At 40.9% G+C, this 22,005-nt stretch overlaps 2 protein-coding genes across 6 annotated transcripts in view; one reads left to right on the forward strand and one right to left on the reverse strand.

Annotated features, from left to right (window-relative positions):
• Nucleotides 1-1,448: 1,448 nt before the first annotated feature.
• Nucleotides 1,449-11,491, reverse strand: LOC137342129 (calcium release-activated calcium channel protein 1-like). Its single transcript, XM_068005814.1, has 2 exons — nt 10,853-11,491; nt 1,449-2,265 (listed from the first exon to the last, which is right to left on the reverse strand). The coding sequence occupies exons 1-2, from the start codon at nt 10,964-10,966 to the stop codon at nt 1,708-1,710; spliced, it is 672 nt and encodes a 223-aa protein (XP_067861915.1). The 5' UTR covers nt 10,967-11,491; the 3' UTR covers nt 1,449-1,707.
• A 224-nt stretch (nt 11,492-11,715) lies between these two features.
• Nucleotides 11,716-22,005, forward strand: part of kdm2bb (lysine (K)-specific demethylase 2Bb) — a 239,778-nt gene continuing 229,488 nt past the window's right edge. For 2 of the 5 annotated variants that reach the window (XM_068005804.1, XM_068005806.1), the window contains exon 1: nt 11,716-11,887. The gene's annotated coding sequence lies outside the window, so the exon portion shown is untranslated. The remainder of the gene's footprint in view (nt 11,888-22,005) is intronic. The other 3 variants (XM_068005802.1, XM_068005803.1, XM_068005810.1) reach the window with 2 other exon arrangements.

Here is a 22,005-nt window from a genome sequence, read left to right on the forward strand (position 1 = left end):
CTCATTTCAAAAAAGCTCCAGCCTGCTCCCAATGGCACAAGTATGGACTATTTCCCCCCCCCACTGAAAACAGTACAAAACTTAGAACAAGACTTGTAATACTCTATTTTGCATATGCTAATCAAGCTCTACAAATTTGCACATTGAGGCCACTTGCCTGAGGCAACAAGCCAAGCAAATGACTCAAGCTTTTGAGAATTAGAATACACATTTAAATTCAAAATCAGCCTTTTAAAATGACCAAATAGCCAAAGGAACTGGCCTCAAAGAATCTAGTGGTGACACTCAGGAACGTTAGCAGGATTGTGTTTCAAAAGTTTTCTTAAAGTTATCTTCATATACCCAACAAAACTAGATGAAGGGCCTGTCTCTATCTAGAATATGAATAGTTTATTGATGAGTAAGCTCTAGATTAGTGGCCAAAGTATTGTACCCAATAATGTTTTGCTAGTGTAAACACATGGAATGCATCAAGTTAGAACCACCACTTGGGGTAGTATTTGATATGAACATTCATATTTCTATCATTCCAGATATTTTATACTGATTTTTTTAAGACCTTAACCTGGAACCAAGATGCTTTATTCTTACATCATTTCCCCCCCTTACAAAGTGTGTCGTTGACAAAATGATACATCAAAAAGACCTTGCTGACAGTGCAGAGGAAATGCACTAGGTACGAGTGACTTCAGTTATGTGGAGACTATAGAAGCTGGGATTGTTCTCCTTACAGAAAAGATTAAGGGGAGATGAAATAAGTATTCAAAATTATGAAGGATTTTGATAGAGTAGATAGGGAAACTATTTCCACTGGCAGGAAGGTCAATAACCAGAGGACACAGATTTAAGATAATTGGCAAAAAATCTAGGGGGGAAAATGAGAATTTTTTTAATTTAGCGAGTTGATATGATCTGGAATGCACTGCCTGAAAGAGTGGTGAAAGCAGATTCAATAGCAACTTTTAAAAGGGAACTGCATATATACTTGAAAAAGAAAAATTTTCAGGGCAGTGGGGAAAGAGCAGGGGTGCGGGACTAATTGAATAGCTCTTTCAAAGAGCCAGCACAGGCACGATGGGTCGAATGGTCTCCTGTGCTGTATGATTCTATGAAAAAGGGGGGAAAAAAACAAGTAAATTAGTTAGATGGAGTGGTGACAAATGCTTGAGAAGAAATTGGCCAGTGAGGGACAGACAGCAATCACCCAAGAGGCACAATTAGTTGGGCAAGCCTACTTAGCTACAATTTTGGTCTCCTCCTAGAATGAAAATTCCTATCACAAAGCACTCTCAACTAATTATGCAGTTAAGTGACAGCTAGTTCACAGCTACTGTATGATCATCACTAGTGCACATCCCACAATAAAAATTTAAATGAAACAATGGAAAAGTAAAACTGTGGGTTAAGTTAAAACCATTTAACCTGTTATTAAGACACTCACTCTTACATAACACACAATAATCTCTTTAATGATGAAAATTTAAACAATCCAATTAAATCCTGTACAAATCCAAAGTAAATACATGCACTAATTTGAATTTAAAAACTTGAGCAAAAATGTTCTGCACTGGTCATCGTCCCAAAATATTGAGTATTATTAGTTAACACTTAGATTGTTCTTTTTATACAACAGTTCAGTCACTTCATGCACTAAGTTCTGTAAACTGTATTATATGAAGGCTATTTTCCAATCGCTTACAAGCAGTCTTATCCAAAATGGGAACCAGTAGGGTGCAGTGTGTCCCCTCGGTCCAGCTGATCCTGCAGTTGTGCAAGTACATCCAATTCTCTTTCAACTCTCTCTGTTTTGTGGCTTACCAACGATCGATAGAAGTGAACTGCAAATATGATGAAAATTAACCCAAAGGGTACCATAATCGATGTAGATGTAATAGCTGCAGCTTCTCCAGGTGTTATCGATGAAGAATTATTTTTACTATTATTAACCACAGGATTCCTCTTTAATGGAAGAAACTTCACCCAACAAAGTAGCACAACTTCTGCCAGAAAAAGCAAGGTCCCAATGACTGTGGAGAAGGCCCATGCAAGTTCTATATGCCTGTGCATACGCTCATGGGGTGATTCATGAACAGAATTGAGATTATGGACGTTGCTGACAGCCTCTATATTTGGAAGAATACAAGTGCTTATCATGAGGGCAAAAAGATGTACTGCAACCAGCACAGTAGTGCAGGCACTGAAAGCTATCAAGAGACCTTGTGGGTAATCGTGACTTCGTTCAAGCTGCACCTCCACCATGGCTACCTGAAAACAAAAGAACACACCATCAACTGTTTGGAATAAAGTCTGACAAACATACGTGAAATATGTTGTGAGTTAATGCTCCACCTTTTCCCCCCCCTCCCCCACTCATTTTTCTTTATTCTTGCCTCTGTTGCCTACATTCTTATTTCTCAAGTTATTCATTACTTCCTTTCCTGGTGCCTTGTACAACAATCCTAACAGGAGTGGTCACTGTCGTTTCTCTTCCCTCCCCGTGTTAATAGTGCTGTCTCAAGCAATCATAGGACCCTGGTTCAAGATCCTTTGTACCTAAGTGAATACTTGCATGCCAGAGAAACTTGTCCAGTGGCAGTATTCTGCCATGTCACCACCCAGTTTGCATTTCAGCTGAATTTTCGTTTTTGATTTCAATGTTTTTCTTCACATTGATTACCTTCTTTTATTCTCTTACGCATCTTCTCACTGTTTCGCAGTATTTATTTGTTCGTTCCTCTTTGGTTTTAACTGTGGTCATTATTTACCCATGAGCGGCAGACTATTTGACTGCAGAGGGCATCAGTCAAGCCCAATCTTGTCCTCTCCAACATTCACAAATACAGACTGCCAGTTGGTGATGAGGATTGGAAGCCCTGGCTAATTTTTGCCTTAGAGAGAGTGCCGAGCCCAACTGTAGCTTCCCTACCATGGCCCAATTGCACTCAGCAAACTCAGCTCAAACCCAGAGTTTCAAACCTTGGATATATCTGGATAGTTTAATATTTTTCCAAATATTCAAATCTTAAGATCTTTTTAAAAGAATTTCAAGAAATGGCATTGTATTTCTGCACTGTCACAGAAACAGGAGTAAGCCACTCAAGCCGGAGCCTGTTCCGTCATTCAGTTAGATCATGGCTGATCTGTACCTCATTTACCCAAAATTTACCCATTTTTGCTCTGTATCCCTCGATACCCTTATCTAACAAAAATCTACTGAACTCAGTCTTGAAAATTGCAATTGACCCAGCATCCATTGCCTTTAGGGAGAGAGTTTCAGATTTCCACTACCCTTTGTGACAAAGTGCTTCCTGATTTCACTCCTAAAACCTGAGATGGCATTTAATCACTTTTTGAGGAAGGGGTGGGGTGGGAGAAAATAGTACTGTAGTAACAAAAATTTGCCAAATTGGCAAAAACCACTTTTGATTTCTGTATTGCTTGCACTCTAATCTATTTCCAGTTTTATATGTAAAATAAAATTTCCTCCATCTTCTTGCCCTACCAATCTTACATCTCCCAGTGAAGTCAGGCAGACAACTTACCTCCAGACCTCTGCCCATGTTGGTGTGGTAGACAAAGAAGAGTGGTCAGAGACAGTTAGTCCTCCCCACACCAGGAAAGTGTGCATTGTCTGCTCAGCACCTCCCTCAGTGACACACCTCAAACGTGGACAAACCAGTTTTTTTAAACACTTCATGGCCACAGATGGAGCACAAATTGAGATGTCAGCTGTCAACTTGATTTTTCTTTGCCATCATACATTCTTTATTTCAGCATATGGAACCTGCACAAACTAGCAGATTGCCACAGAAATTCTCAAACGTTAGGATTATTTACTTTCTTGAAAGTTTGTCTTGGCTGCAGCTCCATAACAGGAGAAGGCAAGAGGCTTCACTGAATGTTTAACAGCCCTCCCCAGTGAAAAACTATTGCTGTTCCTTGGCTCAGTGGTAACACTCTTGCTTCTGAGTCAGAAGGTCCTGGATCAAGCTCTACTCGAGGACTTGAGCACATAATCTAGGTTGACACTTCAGTGCAGTACCGTGGGAGTGCTACATTGTCGGAGCTGCCACCTTTTGGATGAGATGATAAACAGAGGCCCTGTAAGCCCCCTCAGGTGGGTGTAAAAGAACCCACTGCACTATTCAAAGAAAAGCAGGGAAGCTCTCCTGGCTTCCTGGCCCAACACTTATTCCCCAACCAACGTCACTAACAGAGTTTATATGGTCATTATCTAATTCCTGTTTGTGGCATTTTCTGTGCGCAAATTGCTGCTGTGTTTCCCTCCATTACAACACTGACTATACCTCAAAGTTACTTCAATGGCTGTGAGGCACTTTGAGACGTTCTGACGCAGTGAAATATGCTATATAAATGCAAGTTTTTTTGCTTTACAAGCTTCCTGTTGAAGCATTTGCAATTTGACTGCAGTTTCACGTAAACCAAACCATTTCCTGACTTGTGAAAGCTGCTGCAGATATGACCACTAAGACAGTCATAGGCACATCATGAAGTTCAACTGCGACTCCAAAGATAAGTGGGCAGAGATCACAGCCACAGAATGGCTTTCAGCTCTGACTGCAAGTTAAACATAGACTTCCCAGTCAGTGTGGAACTATTGAGCAGATGGTCTAAAAATGTTTGTTTGGTCAAACTGATTTGTTCTTATAGAAGGAACAGGTTTTAAAATGCAGCAAATGGAAATGGTTTTGTGCATTTCTGATCTTTGAAAAGCTCTTAAAATTCTGTTAACCTTATTTCGATTTGATGCTGTAAACCAGCCACTCATTTTAGGCATTTCACTTTGACTTAAAGCAAGTATCTTCCAACAAAAGCAAACGTTGATCTGTGTGGAGGTATAGCAGCCTTTCGTCACCATGTTATGCCCTATTGTATACGAGAAAAAGTTGTGAAACAAAGAAAACTAATGCTTCAGAACATTTTTTGTTGTTAAAAGTTTAATGTCTATCTTGTGAAAGACAAAAGTGAATAAAAATAGACAAGTATTCAGTATCAGCCGCCAGAAGTCAGACTGACATTGTGATCCAGAAGCTGCTGATGATCTCCTTACTGCAGTCAAAGGCTGATTTCAGAAGATATTATGCAACATTTCCCCCATTGAGGTAAAACACTAAAACACAGTTCTAAGATTTAGATGGCTATCAGTTAGATATTTACAGCCTAGAGGTGGACATCAAACGACTGCTACTCCAGAATCACAAGAAACAAAATATCCTCATTTAGTCCCTGTGAAACTCCGAGATTATAAAGCTAAACCCTTAACAATATTAGTTTTGCTGAGGGTTTGTTTGGGGAAAATAAAAGGGACACCCTTTCTTATTCTTCTGTTCAAAAATAATTAAATCCCTCCACAAAGTGCATCTCTATAAAAAGAAAAGACTTGCATTTATATAGCACTTTTCACGACATCAGGACATCCCAAAGCGCTTCACAACCAATTAAGTATTTTGAAGTGTAGTCACTTGTAATATAGGAATTGCGGCAGCCAGTTTGCACACAGCAACTCCCACAATCAGCAATTTGATAATGACCAGATAATCTGTTTTAGTGATGTTGGTTGAGGGATAAATATTGGCTGAGGGATAAATATTGGCTGAGGGATAAATATTGGCCAGGACACCGGGAAGAGCTCCCTTGCTCTTCTTCGAAATAGAGCCGTGGGATCTTTTACGTCCACCCGAGAGGGCAGACGAGGCCTCGGTTTAACATCTCATCCGAAAGACGGCACCTCCAACAGTGCAGCACTCCCTCAGTACTGCACTGGAGTGTCAGCCTAGATTTTGTGCTCAAGTCTCTGGAGTGGGATTTGAACCCACGAAAGTGCTGCCAACTGAGCCACAGCTGACACTCCTCAGATAAAGAAAAACATCCGAGAACATTACAGGATGATGGAAAAATTGGACTCTGAGCAGGAGAGAGAAATGGAAACAGAATGGTTTTGGGATATAAAAGCAGTCAAAGGAAAGGGTTATTAGGAAGCTTTAGAAAGCAGGAAGGGAGGGAGTTACAGGGAGCAGGGGCATTGTGTATGAAAGAACAGTTACCAATGTCAGAGTGGGAAGCGAGGGTTAACCAGAATCAGAGGAATGGAAATTGGGTGCAGGGCCAAGTGGCTGAATGAAATTGCTGAGGTAGGATGGAGCGACGTCATGGAGGAAGTGAAAGGCAAGAATGAGGATCTGCTGATGAATGGGGAGCTTAATAAGACATAGGTGAAGAGTTTAGCTTTGTAATCTCAAGAGGAGTTTCAGGGGCACTAAATGAGGTGAAGAGAAAGTGGGATTTTGTGGAGGTGAGCTTGAGCATGAAAGAGAAACAGCTGGATGTAAACCTGTCAAATGTAATTCAATTACAGATTTCCCAAAACCTACATCACAACAATTTGTACCATTGAGGCTATACTTTCAAAAGAATCAGTTAATAGTTCATATTTTTCTTTAGTCAAAGCTCCTCAGCCAGGTATCAATCTTCTCCCAACAATAAAAGATTTCAATTTTTAAAAAGGCATGCTTTTTTTTTAAATGATGACTTGAAAGCACCTAAAATACACAATACAGATTTTGTTCTCTTAAACTTGAGTAATGTCTGAGGACAATTTTTTGAGCTATAAACACTGGGGTGAAGCACTGGTCATTACAGATCACTGGGGATGTTGTGATAATAGCAATGTGAGAAATTAAAAGCATCACTTGAGCATTATATTTCCCTATGAACGTGTCCATACAAATACACTAACTGCACCTAATCACAACACTGCAACAACACACAGGGCAATCCATTGCTTGGGGTCTGCTACTTTGGTCAACGTAAGCTGCCCAAGGGCCAGCATCGACATACTCTTCAGTTTCCTTTTAACCAAAAGAAAAAAAACCTTGCATTTATAGAGTGCTTTCACAACCTCAGGATGTCTCAAAGCACTTTACAGTCAATGACGTACTTTTGCAACATAGTCACTGTTGTACTGTTGTGAAAGTTATTGTTTTGTCTCCATTCAGCTCTTCTGCAAACATTCCTAACTGAGACTGGGAACAATGGAACCAAGGTGCCCACATCGTACATCTAGAACTGCAAAGATTCATTTTCACTCTACATTTGAAAGTATTTCAGTGTTCTTGCACCTAAACTGTTTTTGCTGTCGTTAATGTTATAACCACTATTGCTCTTGCTCCATTGCATGCACATATTTGCTGCTGTCCCAGACCAAAGCTTCCCCACTTCCACAAATTACAGCATATTCAGATCAACAGGCACGATGGGCCGAATGGCCTCCTTCTATGCTGTATCATTCTATGATTCTAACACAAAGCAACCACAAAACGAACCAAGGAGAGGTCAGAACTACTGTATCAATTTGATATGTTTTGAAAATCCATTAAAATTAAACAAAAAAAGACATGCTGAAATATTTAAACTTAGTCTATATTATTTTGACTACCACTAGATGGTGCTGCCTCCAAATAACATTTTATTCTATAGTCAGGCAAAAATGATGGCTTTGCCCGTCGCCCCCCCACCTCATCCCACCAAAATGTATAACTGCAGGAAACTGTGGCTCATCTAAGATTGGTTGTCGGACAAGCAGCCTGACAACAGAGGCAGTGGAGGGGTCAAGAGAGAGGTGGTGGAGAAGTAGAGCTGATGTCATCAGAATACTTATGGAAGCTGACCCTTGTCTGTGGATGATGTCACCAAGGGGCAGCGTGTAGATGAGGAAGGGGGAAGGCAAAGGATAAATCCTTAGAAGATTCTGGAGGAAATGGTACCGGGGCGGGAAGAGACGCTATTGCTGCAGATGCACTGGCTATGATATGGATAGATAAGAATGGAACCAAATTGAGGATATGGATAGGTAAGAATGGAACCACACTGAGCTGGGTAATCGGGGAGAAGCATTCGAGGAGGATATGGTCGGCCATGTCAAAGGCTGCAGAGAGGTCGAGGAGGAATAATACACCATGGTCACAGTCACAAATGATGTAATTTGTGACTTTAATTAGGACTGTCTCTGTTCTGTGGCAGGGGCGGAAACATGATTGGAGAGATTCAAACAGGGAGTTGGGGGAAAGATGGGCTCAGATTTAGGACAATATGTTTAAGGACTTAAGAGGAAAGGCAGATTGGAGATGGGGTAATAGTTTGCAAACACAGAGGAGTCTCGGGTGGATTTTTTGAGGAGTGGGTTGATGACAGCGATTTTGAAAGAGATGGGGACAGTACCTGTGGAGAAAGAACCATTTACAATGTTAGCTAGAATGGGAATGTGATCAAGATTGCAGGAGGTGGGTCTCATGAACAAGATGAGCTCAGAGAGGGAATAAGGGGAGATGGGAGAGAAACTAGTGAGAGATTCAGGTTCTGGGCTAGGACAGGGAAAGTAGCAGAGACAGCTGAACAGATGGTCTCAACCTTCGTGACAAAGAAGTCCATTAGCTCCTCACACTTCTTGTCAGAGGGGAGAGTGGAGGGGGCAGGGGAGAGGGGGAGAGGGGTTTAAGCAGATTGTTGGTAGTGGAGAAAAGCCAGGGGTTACTTTTGCTCTCTGGGATGATCCTGGAGTAGTAGGTAGTTTTAGCAGAGTAAACCCTAACAGCACTTGATGCAGTCCAGCCAGATGTGCACCAGAAACGCTGAGGTTTGTACCCCTTGGACTTCAGGGAACGAAGATGGGGGCCATACCAGGAGAAACGACTATAATGAATAAATGTACGTTTTCTTATTCAATCAAGGTTTTTACCATGATAGTGATCATTCTGGCAAAAGGCAATGCAGAGTATCAAAGAAATGCCTCCATTATTGGAAAACCTGCCGATTTTAGGGTTAAGTTCAATAATTACACTCCAAAAAGATGACTATCTAAAAATATGAGCTAAACTTGATAAAACCTGGAAAAATCAACTTCAGCATGCTGATACTTTCCCCATTTGATGCGGGAAATACTTTCAACTCCTCTGCATACTGCTGAGCACCATCGATCTAGAATGCACATTCAGCACATATAGACGGCTGGACAAAGTTCCAGGGGTGGAGATGCGAAAGGATACTGCCTATGATTCACAAGTGCTTTCACAGTGTGTGCAAGTATTTTATTTGTTCCTTACAAAACTGTTCTGCTGATTAAAGGTAAAACTTTTCAAATTATGAACATATGATTTTACTATTGGCATGAATATATTTGCACACAGCTGATTTCATCCATTTTTTGATTCTTGATTCAGGGAAAGATACTCCCAAAATCAGAAGACCTTATTGTCAGTAGAGTCCATATCCTATTGGTTGATCCAAATGAAAAGCAATTACTGTTCTAAAATATTTTTGAAGAGTTTTCAAACCAAGTTTAAACTCTGAACGAGAGTCATATCAGAAGCAACCATATGGAAACCCATGGAGGCAACAAGCAACCAGTGTTTCCACTATCCAGGGATGGCCTGCAAGCACATACATGTTTGGACATTAGGCGAGGACACGACCAGGCTCAGCCGTTATGGTCCCTACAGTCCAACAGCCTACCAATACTCAATGGCTAATCTCAAATATGAAGAATGCCCATTTATACCAACAGGCTGCTGCCTGTGGAAATGTGCCCTGACTTGAGTCATCGTCTTCAGAAGGGGGGAGAAAATTGAGGGGAGGGGGGGGGGGGGGGGGGGAGAAAAGAGAAAGTCAGAATTGTATAATACCAAAGATTTTACAACGCAGAGAAAGCCAATCACAGTGTTGATATCAGTTGCAGGACTTAGTAATTGAAAACAAAATAGAAATTCATAGAATATTTTAATTTTAATGTCTAGATAAAAATCGGCAAGAAAAATGTTAACTGAAAATGAATTAATGGCCATAATTATTGAATCAGCGCAGTTTGCCACAATATACGCAATTTAGAACCTTCATTCTCCAAGCAGAACATAATGAAAAAAATATAAAGACACTTTGCCCCTGCATGGGTTTAATCGCTGATATACAAATCAACATGACTTTTGAAAAAGCCCCAAAGTTAAAATATGAAAAACGAAAAATTAAGAGCCAACTCCAGCTTTTCTCCTCAGCCACCCAGTAAATTAAGATATTATAGACAATGAAAAGGTTGATGAGCAAGAAGCAGGTGAAGAGTTAGAGAAATTTAGGGTACATGAAAATATATTTTGCATTTTACTAGAAAAGCCGTATAAACATGCTTGTATACACGTGGAAAACTGCTGCATTACTGCAGTTTTTTTTTCAAGAGGGAACGTGAGAAGATTTGCAAAAAGCAGGCTGATTTTCACTTACATTTCATATTAAAACTATTTTTTTTTTAAAGTTGTCTGTAAATGATATTATTACGTAAAACAGTTCAGTAAAAAGTAAACGTTACTGAACCGGAAATTATTTGGTTCCATAAAACCACCGCTCATTCCGACCCATTTGTATTATAATTATTGCATTTTGTTTTTGGAAATATTTCCATAGCATAACAATACAGTAAATTACAGACCACTACACCGCAGTAACACGAGTATTTAAAACTCTGTGCGGAAATCGTCTACTGACTTTACTGCTCGCAAACCATGTGTGAATGTTAATTTGCAGCATTATTAGTAGTGCGCCTGTCGCTATTTATAATCGGACAATTTGCAAAACATACTCTTAACTAAAGCAAGATTTTTAAAAAATCAATTTGTACTTCCTTAATTATTTTAATCGGATAAAAACAATAAACAAACTTGGTAGTACAGGAGATAAATGTTCAGCGCGACACTGGGAACAGATGGTAGAAATTCTCACAATGTGTGCGCTTACTCGGAGACAGCAACTCAGTAAATTCTATAATAGGTCTGCGGCTATAAAAACTTACCATGGCGAAGCCCGACAGTAAAGCTGACGTTCTGCTGGAGGCTTTGAGTTTGGCTCTGCTCAAATAGAGCTTCCTCCAGGACAGAGCCTGCATCGAGTGCTCGTTCAAACTCATTTAATAAATCCTCCCCCCTCCCACCCCCCCTAAATCAGCTCGGTTATTCCACCCCCCTCCCCGGCTTTAAAAGAAGAAAATAAAGTCCCAGCTTGGAGCAGCAGCAAGTCTGCCAGGTGAGGATTGTTGTGCGGTTTCTTTTTCCCCTCCTTAGAGCGCAAATTTCTTCGGACTTAAAAAAAATAAGACTCCTTTGTTGCAAATAGCTCTCCCTGGATAGTGGAAACACTGGCTGCTTGTCGCGGTTTCGGCTGCTGACTCCACACACACACACACGCACGCACGATCAACGAGCACATGAGATCCACACACACACAAAAAAAAGTCACACGCAACCGCCGGCATGTAGCAGAATCAGGAGGCCGGATCGAGTGCAGCTATAAAAGGGGAAAGAGCCCTGCCCCTCTCCCGGCTGCCCGCCTCGCTCGCTGGCTGGCTATTGTGAGCGAGCCGAGCCCTGTCCGCGCCTGTCAATCATCCTAGCTGGGGTCTGGCTGACGCTCCACTCGGCTCCCGGTGCGAATGTGATGTGATGTGATCTGCACCTCCCACCTCCGCCTCCGCCTCCGCCCCCGCCCCGTGTCAGCGAGATTGATTCAAACTCTGACCTAGATTGCAATCGCTTCGCTGCACAAGACACGAATGAGTCCTTCCACAACCTTCCCCCCCCTTCACCCATCCCTCCCCAATCCAGAGCCATTGGCTCTCAATATTGCCGCCTCTGCCGGTTTGTGGTAAGCATGCAGAGATGATGGTAGGAAGGACTTAGAGTGTTTTGCATATAAACGGCTCTAGAACCTGATAGCGACGGGGGCGGACTACGGTTTTTTTTCCTTTCTCATTTTTTCGCCCCCATCCAACACAAAACACAAACCTCCCATTGCAGTTCTCATATCAGAAGGAAATCGACCTGATACCGAAGTAAGTTAGTCCGATTAATGCGCTGGAGTGTGGGTTGTACACAGGCCTTTAGTCAGTGTCACTTTTAAAAAGGGTTAGAGTTTTTTTTTAAATGAAAAAGTTTATTTTAAAGCATTTTCCTGTTTAATATTTTTGCATAACACGAGATTAGTATGGTAACGATTTAGAGTTGTACAAAAAGTTGTAAGTTTGATTTGTTTTATATAACACTAGTGGCTGAGGGGGAGGGTGGACTGGGAGAGCATGGTAATGATGGTTTTAGGAATTGCGAGGCCATCAAGGAAATCATGGGGGGAGGGGGGAGAGGCTCTTACGTTTTTCGGATAAATTCATTTTTTGATTTTAATTTAATAGAAACCATAATTAACTTTTGTGACCTGTTTTATGAGTTCATCCCGAATATTCTGAATTGTGTTGGTATTCTCATAACTTCAATCTGTTGGCCTTTTTGAGACTGGAAATTTGAGCAGTTCTTTAAGGCACAAAATTCACAACCGTCAATGATTGGCTGTAATGTTTTGCTTCTCAGTTAGAACTTACAGAATTCAGAATTCAATTTTACCCTACTCAATTGGACATCCCTCTTTAAGTATATTTTGCTAGTTATTGAATGCAGTATGAAGGGTAAACAGTCAGGACTAGTGCCTATGTTCAGATGTGTGCCTCCTAGTGCCCAACACAAGATGGCAACTACAAGGAAGCCTGGAATCCAGACTGCCTCACTTGCTTTGCTGCAGGAGAAAGTGGTAGTTATTGGAAGGAATTGGGGCACTTAACAATGGAAAATCTAAATTGATAATCGCAGCAGTACTATTAATGGAATTGCTAAACATCTGGCTTTGGACTGGTTTTCCAGGGGCTGTCTAGAAAGTTTCTAAAATGTAAACTGAGATGTCATTTTTTCTGTCTTTGTGGTCCTGTTGCCACTTTTTTAAAGGTTTAAACCCCTTAAGAAAAGGAGGGAGAGGATAGGTATGACCATGTCCCTCCACCGTTGACACTGGGTGAACCCATGTCACCTTGGCTGATCAAATATAAAACCAATTAAATAATTTTATTATCGGTGTCGATGGTGCACTCCAGTCCCTGCGGTGCCCACTGGTCAGGGAAAGCCTCAAGTGTTCTGGCAGACACCGTGTGCTCCTTCTCCAGGGCCACCCAGGCATGAAGAATGCCGCGGAAGAGAGGCAGACAGCCGGAGTGACTGCCCCGATGGGCCGTGTCTAGCCTGGACCTGTAGATGGCCACTTTGGTCAGGCCCTAGAGCAGACCCCACTTTGATGTTCTCTCTGGGTCACAATATAGTTTGTCCCAATCTGACATACAGCCACAGTTTTGAAATTTGCATGGTTTGCCATATTTTAAGTCATCCCTGGTGGCTTCATTGAAGTTTGAATTAAAAGGCTTCAACCAGAGATTCTGACAAGTGATGTTTTAAATTTGGCTAAAGGTGGCAATTCTACGTATTACTGGTTGTGTTCTTGATTTTGAGTTGTATTGATGAGGCTTTTCCCTGGAGGAAGGGATAGAAAGCTGAAGGATGCTGCTCTCTATACTTCTCGTTAGATGACAAGACTTGGAGGAGTATTGGTATAGTCGTGGGATTAGGTCATATAGCTGTCTGTCCTCTTGGTTTAGAATAAGTACAAAGTAATGTGAGAGAATGAATAATGTGGTTGAAAATTACTTAATGAAAATGTATATTTTTTTCTTTAATGTCATGTTTGATTAGTGGAGTATTTTAGACTGAAACTGCATTTGTTGTTGTTAATGGGAGTAGATGGATTTCACTGGGGCCTGAGCATGAGTAGAGTTCCACAGACAATGTATTGGAACAATTGCTGTTCCTCATTTTTATTATTTTTTTAGAGGTGGACTTAAATAAAACCATTCCCAAATTTCATAACATGAGAGTGTGCATGGAGGTTAGTAATTTAGATCAAACCAATAGATTGCAGGATGATTTAGATGAGTTTAGGTGAATGGTCCCAAGTGTGGCAAGTAACTTAATGTGGGCAAGTGCAGTGTCATGATCTTGGGGGTTAGGAAACTTCCAGCTTGTTTACATCATGCAGGAGTAACTTACTGAAGGTAATTGATTAAGAAAGAGACCTGAGGGTAATGTTTGATCACTTATTAAAGGTGCACAAGCAGTGTGAGGTGGTTATAGGGAAAACAAATAGGGTTTTGAGTTATACTACTATAAGAGTACAAAATGAAGAGTACCAAACTTTATTGTGTCTGTGTTCAAGTGGATGTAAAAAATCCCATGGCACTATTCGAAGAAGAACGGGAATTCTTGTGGTGTCTTGGCCACTTCTGTTCTCTATATATCAACGATCTGGGCCTAGAGGGAGTGGTGTCACAATTGGCAGATGATACCAAAATAGGAGTATAGTTAATTCCTTAGACGACCAAAGGAAGCTGCAAAGGGATATTAATAAGATGGGTGAATATAATACAATGTCAGGAAATGTGAGCTGATACATTTTGATTTAAAAAAAAAACCAGCATTAATTATACTTTGAATGGGACTATGCACCTTGCTGTGAAACAGCGGAGATTTGGGGGTATAGGTTCACATGATATTAAGGAAAGCACCTCAGTTTGATGAGTTTTTTTTAAAAAGCTGGATTTTATCACAGGAAGTATAGAATATAAAAGCTAAGAGGTAAAGATTAGCAGTTTTGGGATCCATGCTTTCGGAAGGATATTGAGGCTTTAGGAAGGGTACAATGCAATTCAGTGGGATGTTGCCTGGTATGAGGAAATATAAATATGAGGTAAGGCTTGAAAAACTGGGGCAGGGATACTCATTGCTCACCACGTGCTGCGCAGCACACTCCGCCTTAGATCCTCAGGGGTGCCAGGAAGTATCTCTGAATATAGAGCCTTCTGCCGGGAGCCCTCACCCTTGGCAGATGGTTAAAACCTCACACCAGAGGTTTCAACAAGAAGTTGAAGATGAGGAAGCGGAGAGCATGTAACAACAATGAATACTGGAAATTCCTCCATGCTGATTAGAAGGAAATGATTGAAAGGACAACTTATTTTGGAATACAGTTTTTAATTGCTGCCAAACAACTACTGTTGCAGGGACTTCCCACTCACTACAACAAAATAAAAATCAGTCATGGGGAAAATCTGGCATAATATGAAATTGGAGCTTTGTCTTTTTAAAGTAAACTTTAGTTATTTTTAATGTTCATGATAACTCATTTCTATATCTTATAATGTGCAAGATCTGTGTTAAATATTTTTCAGTTTTAATGCAACAGTTTTCATTTGAAGTGAAACTTTATCGAGTATCTTTAACACATGATTATTATGAGATTGTATTGGCTAATTCACTTTGTCAAAACAAAACCCATTAATCATCAGATTTTGACAATTCTCTATTTTTAGACCTGCTTAACAAAGCAGTAATTTCCCTGCATCCCTGTTGGGTCCAAATTCTCTTCACTTTTCCTCTAGTCTATTTTACAGCTTCCATTCTTTCCCAGCAATTATTTTGTCTCCTCTACTAGTTTCTGAAACAAAGAATTTGTGAAAAGGCAGAAACTAAAGAAAAACAAAAAGCAGACATTAAAAGAAAGGAAGAAATAGAAAAACTGCAGGATATAACAAAATATAGAGCTACCAAAAACACTAGAGAACTCCATACTTGATCAAATATGGAGATTCAATGATGCATCTCCTCATTTGGGGAGATAATACATCGAAACTACAGCACAGAAACAGGCCGTTCGGCCCAACTGGTCTATGCCGGCATTTATGCTCCACACGAACCTCCTTCCTCCCTACTTCATCTAACTCTATCAAGATACCCTTCTATTCCTTTCTTCCCCACTTGCTTATCCAGCTTCCCCTTAAATACATCTATGCTATTTGCCTCAACTACTCCTTGTGGATTCTTACCAGTTTTTGGGTAAAGTAGTTTCTCCTGAATTCTCTATTCAATTTATTAGCGACTGTTTTATATTTATGACCTCTAGTTTTGGACTGTCCTACAAGTGGAAACATTTTCTCTACGTCTACCCTATCAAATCCTATCATTATCTTAAAGACCTCTATCAGGTCACTTCTCAGCCTTATCTTTTTCTAGAGAAAGGAGCCCCAGCCTGTTCAGCCTTCCCTGACATAGATATCCTCTCAGTTCTGGTATCAGCCTTGTGAATCTTTTTTGCACCCTCTCCAATGCCTCTATACCCTTTCTATAATATGGAGTCCAGAACTGTGCACAATGCTCCCAAGTGTGGGCTATACAAGTTTAACATAATTCCTTTGCTTTTCAATTCTGTCCCTCTAGAAATGAACCCAAGTGCTTGATTTGCCTTTTTATGGCCTTATTAACCTGTGTCGCAACTTTTAGTGATTTGTGTGTCTGTTCCCCTAGATCTCTCTGCTCCTCTATCCCGTTTAGACTTATTATCCAAGCAATATGTGGCCTCCTTATTCTTCCTACCAAAATACACCACCTCACACTGATCTATATTGAAATTCACTTGCTAATTACACGTCCATCCTGCAAGTTTATTAATGTCCTCTTGCATTTTGACGCATTCTTCCTTTCTATTAACTATACCCCCCAATTTGGTGTCGTCCACAAATTTTGAAATTGTACTTCCAATATTTTAAATATAGGAATAACATTAGCTGTTTGCCAGTCCTCTGGCAGTATTCCCTTTTCAGGTGAATTTTTATATATATGTAATAGTGCCTGTGCTATCTCCTCCCTAACTGCTTTTGATATTCGCAGATGCAATCCATCCAGACCATGCTCTAATTGGATGCTTTAGAAGCAACATTGAGAGGCACAGCCCCGTCAATGTGTGGAGGCACTGGGCTGGAGAAGTGTGTAATTGATTAAAATTCTAGGAGGAAATACAGTGATACTTTTTTTCTTAATTGTAATAATCTTGATCTTGTGACGCACGTCTTTGCCTGAGAACTGAATGTCACACATTCAAATTTTTGTACAAGCATGCAATGTGTTTATCAAATATCTAATAACATTGCAACCAAAATTACATCCTTGCACTATTAGCAAAGATTTGAAACAATTGGCAGATTCTGCACACACATAAAATTCCCATGAGAAACTTCTGACCGATAGCAAAAATTGGCAAACTACCGAGCCCATGAATTTATGTTTCTGTAAAAGCCATTGCTTCCCTCATCCCAGCCAGGGAGTATCACTGTTGTCACTTTATTATTAAACCACTGGTTTAATTTACAGGCTTGTCCATCCTTTCTAACGGATGATTCCTAGAACTAATTGCTTCTTTCCCAGGGCAGCCATGCCACGAACCTGACCTGTCCCTCTTGGGCAGTAAAAGCCACTGCTTTCTTCACCCTTCTTCACACCCCTTATTCCTCCACAACACTTTCGAAACTTCTGATGCCCATCTGTTGCTATCTTCCTTGCCCTGCACACACCGCTTGAAATTTTTTCAAAATTGAAGTTGTGGACATGCGCTATGTTTTTTCTCTCCAGACATGTACAGTATAAACATAGTCCATATCAAAAATATAAGTCTTGTGTCAATGTGGTGCATTTTATTTTGTTTTTTGAAGGTAGATGCGCACCCAGTTCTCCCTTCACTGATTTTCTTTTACCCTCCACCTCACCCCAAGCCGATGCACTTCCTGCTTTCAAGAAGATAGGATAGGTAAATTGCTCCCAAGCCACCAACACTTTTCCCTGCCTTCCCAGAGGCATCCAATTCTGATTTGTTGCTGTGTTCTGTGGAGATGTGCTTGGTTTCTGCTCAGTGCCACCCTATTATAGTTCAACTGAGATCAGGAATAGGAACTCAGTAGGCCATTGCTCCTCGAGCCTGTTCCACCACTCAGTTAGATCATGTCTGATCTGTACCTCCACTCCATTTACCCACCTTTACTCCACATCCCTTAAAACCCTTACCTAACAAAAATCTATCGATCTCAGTCTTGAAAAAAACAATTGACCTAATGTCGACAGCCTTTTGGGGGAGAGAGTTCCAGATTTCCATTACTTTTTGTGTGGAAAAAGTGCCTCCTGATTTCACTCCTGAATGGCCTAGTGCTAATTTTAAGATTATTCCCCCTTGTTCTGGATTCCCACACCAGAGGATAAAATTTCTTGATATCTACCCTATGGAATCCCTTTATCATTTTAAACACCTCAATGAGATCACCTCTCAACCTTCTAAACGCAGGGGATTACAAGCCAAGTTTATGCAACTGGTCCTCATAATTATCTTCCACAAGATTGTTATTTTAGCTGATAGAAATAAATGAAACATTTTAAACATCAGTTCTTACTAAACAAATTAGTTTTGCTGAAATTAAACCTACTCCTATCAACGCATGCAATGTATGTGCGCTACATTGATTAGGAAAATCAAAGAAAAGACTTTATTCACACGATTGGTGAATTTTAAAATATATCTGCTATATAAGAAGTAGTCTTCTGTTTTTCAGCCTGTCTTTTTACAATAATGAAATAAAGTGCCTAATTTCTGGCTTTTTCAAATAATACCATTTGTTCTTCTGCTATCCTTAAGTTGCAGTCACATTACACTTTTGACATCTTTTATGCAATCCTCTTTGTTTAGTTACCTGCTTTTTGCATCTCCATTTAGTAAAAATCTTTCATATTTTTGGAACTATGCATTGTGCATTATTACCATCTGAGAGGGCAGGTACAGACCTCTGCTGCTTAGCAAATAGTTTCAAGAAAATGTACAACAGCATGAGGTGACTTGCCCTATGGATTTTTCACTCACTATGGGGAACAAATGCTGCCTGGGACAGTGGAGATCACAGACTTGCTGTGTGCAAAGTTGAGATTCTGTTAATGATGTGAAGTCAGTTTTCTTGATTAATTTTTTACATATATGTATATATATTTCCTTTCCCCCCCCCACCCCACACAAAGGTTCAACCTACCCCTTCCCTATCTTGAACAGTCTGACTAGGGCACAGCTTCGTAGATGCTGGTAGCCCTCTGGTACCTTGTTCAAGTGGGCATTTTTCACGTGAGCCTCGGCAGTGAGTGTTGGTAAGCTGTTGCAGTGTAGAAGACATCACAGCCAAGCCCAATATTGTTTTTGTGTGAAATCCCCACAGGTGCACCTGCATGACCAGAAACATGGGGTGATGATTCTTTTCTTGTCCCTAACCCATTAACACTGAGGCCGATTGTATCATGTTGTCCCAGATTATCAACAAATTCATCTTAGGCTGGGAATCAAACCTGCAACCTTCTAATCGTCTTATTACATAATATTACACAGTGTGGTGTCATTAACCACTGGGCAATCGGGGGAAGGAAAGAAAGAACTTGCATTTATACAGCTCCTTATGGCATCCTCAGGACATCCATAATACTTCACTACCAATAAGGTACTTTTGAAGTGCACTCATTGTTATGTAGGCAAACACTGCAGCCAATTTGCACACAGCAAGGTCCCGCAAATTAATTAATAATCTGTTGGTGTTTGACAGAGGAATATTCACTAAGACACCTAAACTCCCCTGCTCTTCGAATAGTGTCATGGGATCTTTTACATCTACTCAAGTAGGCAAATGGAGTCTTTTTTAATGCCTCAACAACAACAACTTGCATTTAGAGAGCCCCTTGAACATAGTAAAACATCCCAAGGCGCTTCACAGGAGCGTTATCAAACAAAATTTGACATCAAGCCGCATAAGGATATATTAGGACGGGTGACCAAAAGCATAGTCAAAGAGTTAGGTATTAAGGAGTGTCTTAAAGGAGGAGAGAGTGGAGGAGAGGCAGAGAGGTTTAGGGAGGGAATTCCAGAGCTTAGGGCCTAAGCAGCTGAAGGCACGGCTGCCAATGGTGGAGCAATTAAAATCGGATATGCGCAAGAGGCAAGAATTGGAGAAACGGAGAGATCTCAGAGGGTTGTAGGGCTGGAGGAGGTTACAGAGATACGGAGGGGTGAGGCCATGGAGGGATTTGAAAGCAAGGATGAGAATTTTAAAATCGAGATACTCCCAGACTGGGAGCCAGTGTGGGTCAGCGAGCACTGGGGTGATGGGTGAATGGGACTTCGTACAAGTTTGGATACAGGCAGCAGAGTTTTGGATGAGGTCAAGTGTATGGAGGGTGGAAGATGGGAGGCCAGCCAGGAGAGCATTGGAATAGTCAAGTCTGGAGGTAACAAAGGCATGGATAAGGGTTTCAGCAGCAGATGAGCTGAGGCACGGGCGGAGACGCGTGATGTTAGAGGTGGAAGTAGGTGATGGAATGGATATGTGGTCGGAAGTTCATCACAAGGTCAAAGAGGACTCCAAGATTGCGAACGGTCTGGTTCAGCCTCATACAGTGGCCAGGGAGAGGGATGGAGTCGGTGGCTAGGAAACGGGGTTTGTGGTGGAACTGAAGACAATGGTTTAAGAACATAAGAAATAGGAGCAGGAGTAGGCCATATGGCCCCTTGAGCCTGCTCTGCCATTCACTCAGATCATGGCTGATCTTTGACCTCAACTCCACTTTCCTGCCCGATCCCCATATTGCTTGATTCGAATAGAGTCCAGAAATCTGTCCATCTCAGCCTTTAATATATTCAATGACTCAGCATCCACAGCCCTCTGGGATGAAGAATTCCAAAGATTCACAACCCTCTGAGCGAAGAAATTCCTCCTTATCTCGGTCTCAAATGGCCGATCCCTTATCCTGCGACTATTCCCCCTAGTTCTGGACTCTCCAGGCGTAGAAAACAGCCTCTCAGCATCTACCCTGTCAAGCCTCCTCATAATCTTAGGTGTTTCAATTAGATCACCTCTCATTCTTCTAAACTCTAGGGAGTATAGGCCCATTCTACTCAGCCTCGCCTCATAGGACAACCCTCCCATCCCAGGAATTAATTTAATGAACCTTTGCTGCCCTGCCGACGTTACGGAGGTGGAAGTAGGTTTTTCGGTCTTTCCAATATTTAGTTGGAGGAAATTTCTGCTCATCCAGTACTGGATGTTGGACAAGCAGTGTGACAAATCAGAGACAGCAGAGGGGTTGAATAAAGGCTCTTCCAATGGTACAGCACTCACTCAGTCGTGTATTAATGTCAGTCTGGATTATGTATTCAAGTCTCTAGTGATGCTCAAACCCATAGCCTTCTGACTGAGTTGAGAGTGCTACCATCAGAGCCAAGCTGACGCACAAGGGGGTCCTAATTGAATTCTCATGTTTCACTCAGTTCGCATTATTTGTCCTGCAGCTAACTGGTCCACCACAGTCTTTGAAAAGTCTTTATATTCAAATCTGACAATATTGGATTCATTTTAATGTTAGATTTGTGTTCATTTTTTAAATATAAATGTTGCTGCTTTTTCTCTTTCACATGAGTTGCTTAACAAAATTCTGAGGCTGAACTGGTTGTTGTCGTCTTACTGTCTGAATTTATAGTTCCACTTCCATATGCATTTTTTTCTTATTTCCTGAATCAGCACCCAAATTACAATCAAGTTTTCTCCCTTCCAACTCTGTCTCAATGCCGTCAGTTTTCATGCCTTTAGTTCTCTCATATGAAGTGTCCTTCAAAGATTGATTTCCTTTAAGATCAGATTGGCTTTTAATTTATCATTCCACTTTAAATTTCACTTCTTGCTTCTAAAAATAGGGGATCTTGCAGTCTTTTCCCTTCCATCTGTAAAACTCTTCATTTAAATTGCTACAATTGTCTGCTTTATTGTTCAGTCTCCAAAAACTCTACCCGCTACACCTGACAACTGTGCAGATGCAAAATACTTAAATTGGTACTGCATATGCATTGGGGATTGCTGTTCTGGAGTAGCCCCTGGATTAGCTATGTTTTTTTTTGCATGGAAATTAGATTTTTCATGTGCCCTTAGGCTAATACACAACAAGAATTTCTGCTGATGCTTTGATCACATCCATTCTCCTTTAAGTGTCTATATATTTAAATATGGGGTTTATGACAAGGGGCATGGTTAGAGTGGATATTGTATATATAGTGTGTATTTTATCGGCCCAACAACAAAGATTAAATATTTCACAAAGGCTACCTGAAGTCAGTCTAAAAGGTGGTTGTTATTGACAGATTTTAATGTGTTAACTTAGTTTTATTTGCTGGAAAATCAGCACT

Source organism: Heptranchias perlo, chromosome 25 (genome assembly GCF_035084215.1).
Source record: "Heptranchias perlo isolate sHepPer1 chromosome 25, sHepPer1.hap1, whole genome shotgun sequence".
In the NCBI taxonomy this organism is placed as follows: domain Eukaryota; kingdom Metazoa; phylum Chordata; class Chondrichthyes; order Hexanchiformes; family Hexanchidae; genus Heptranchias; species Heptranchias perlo.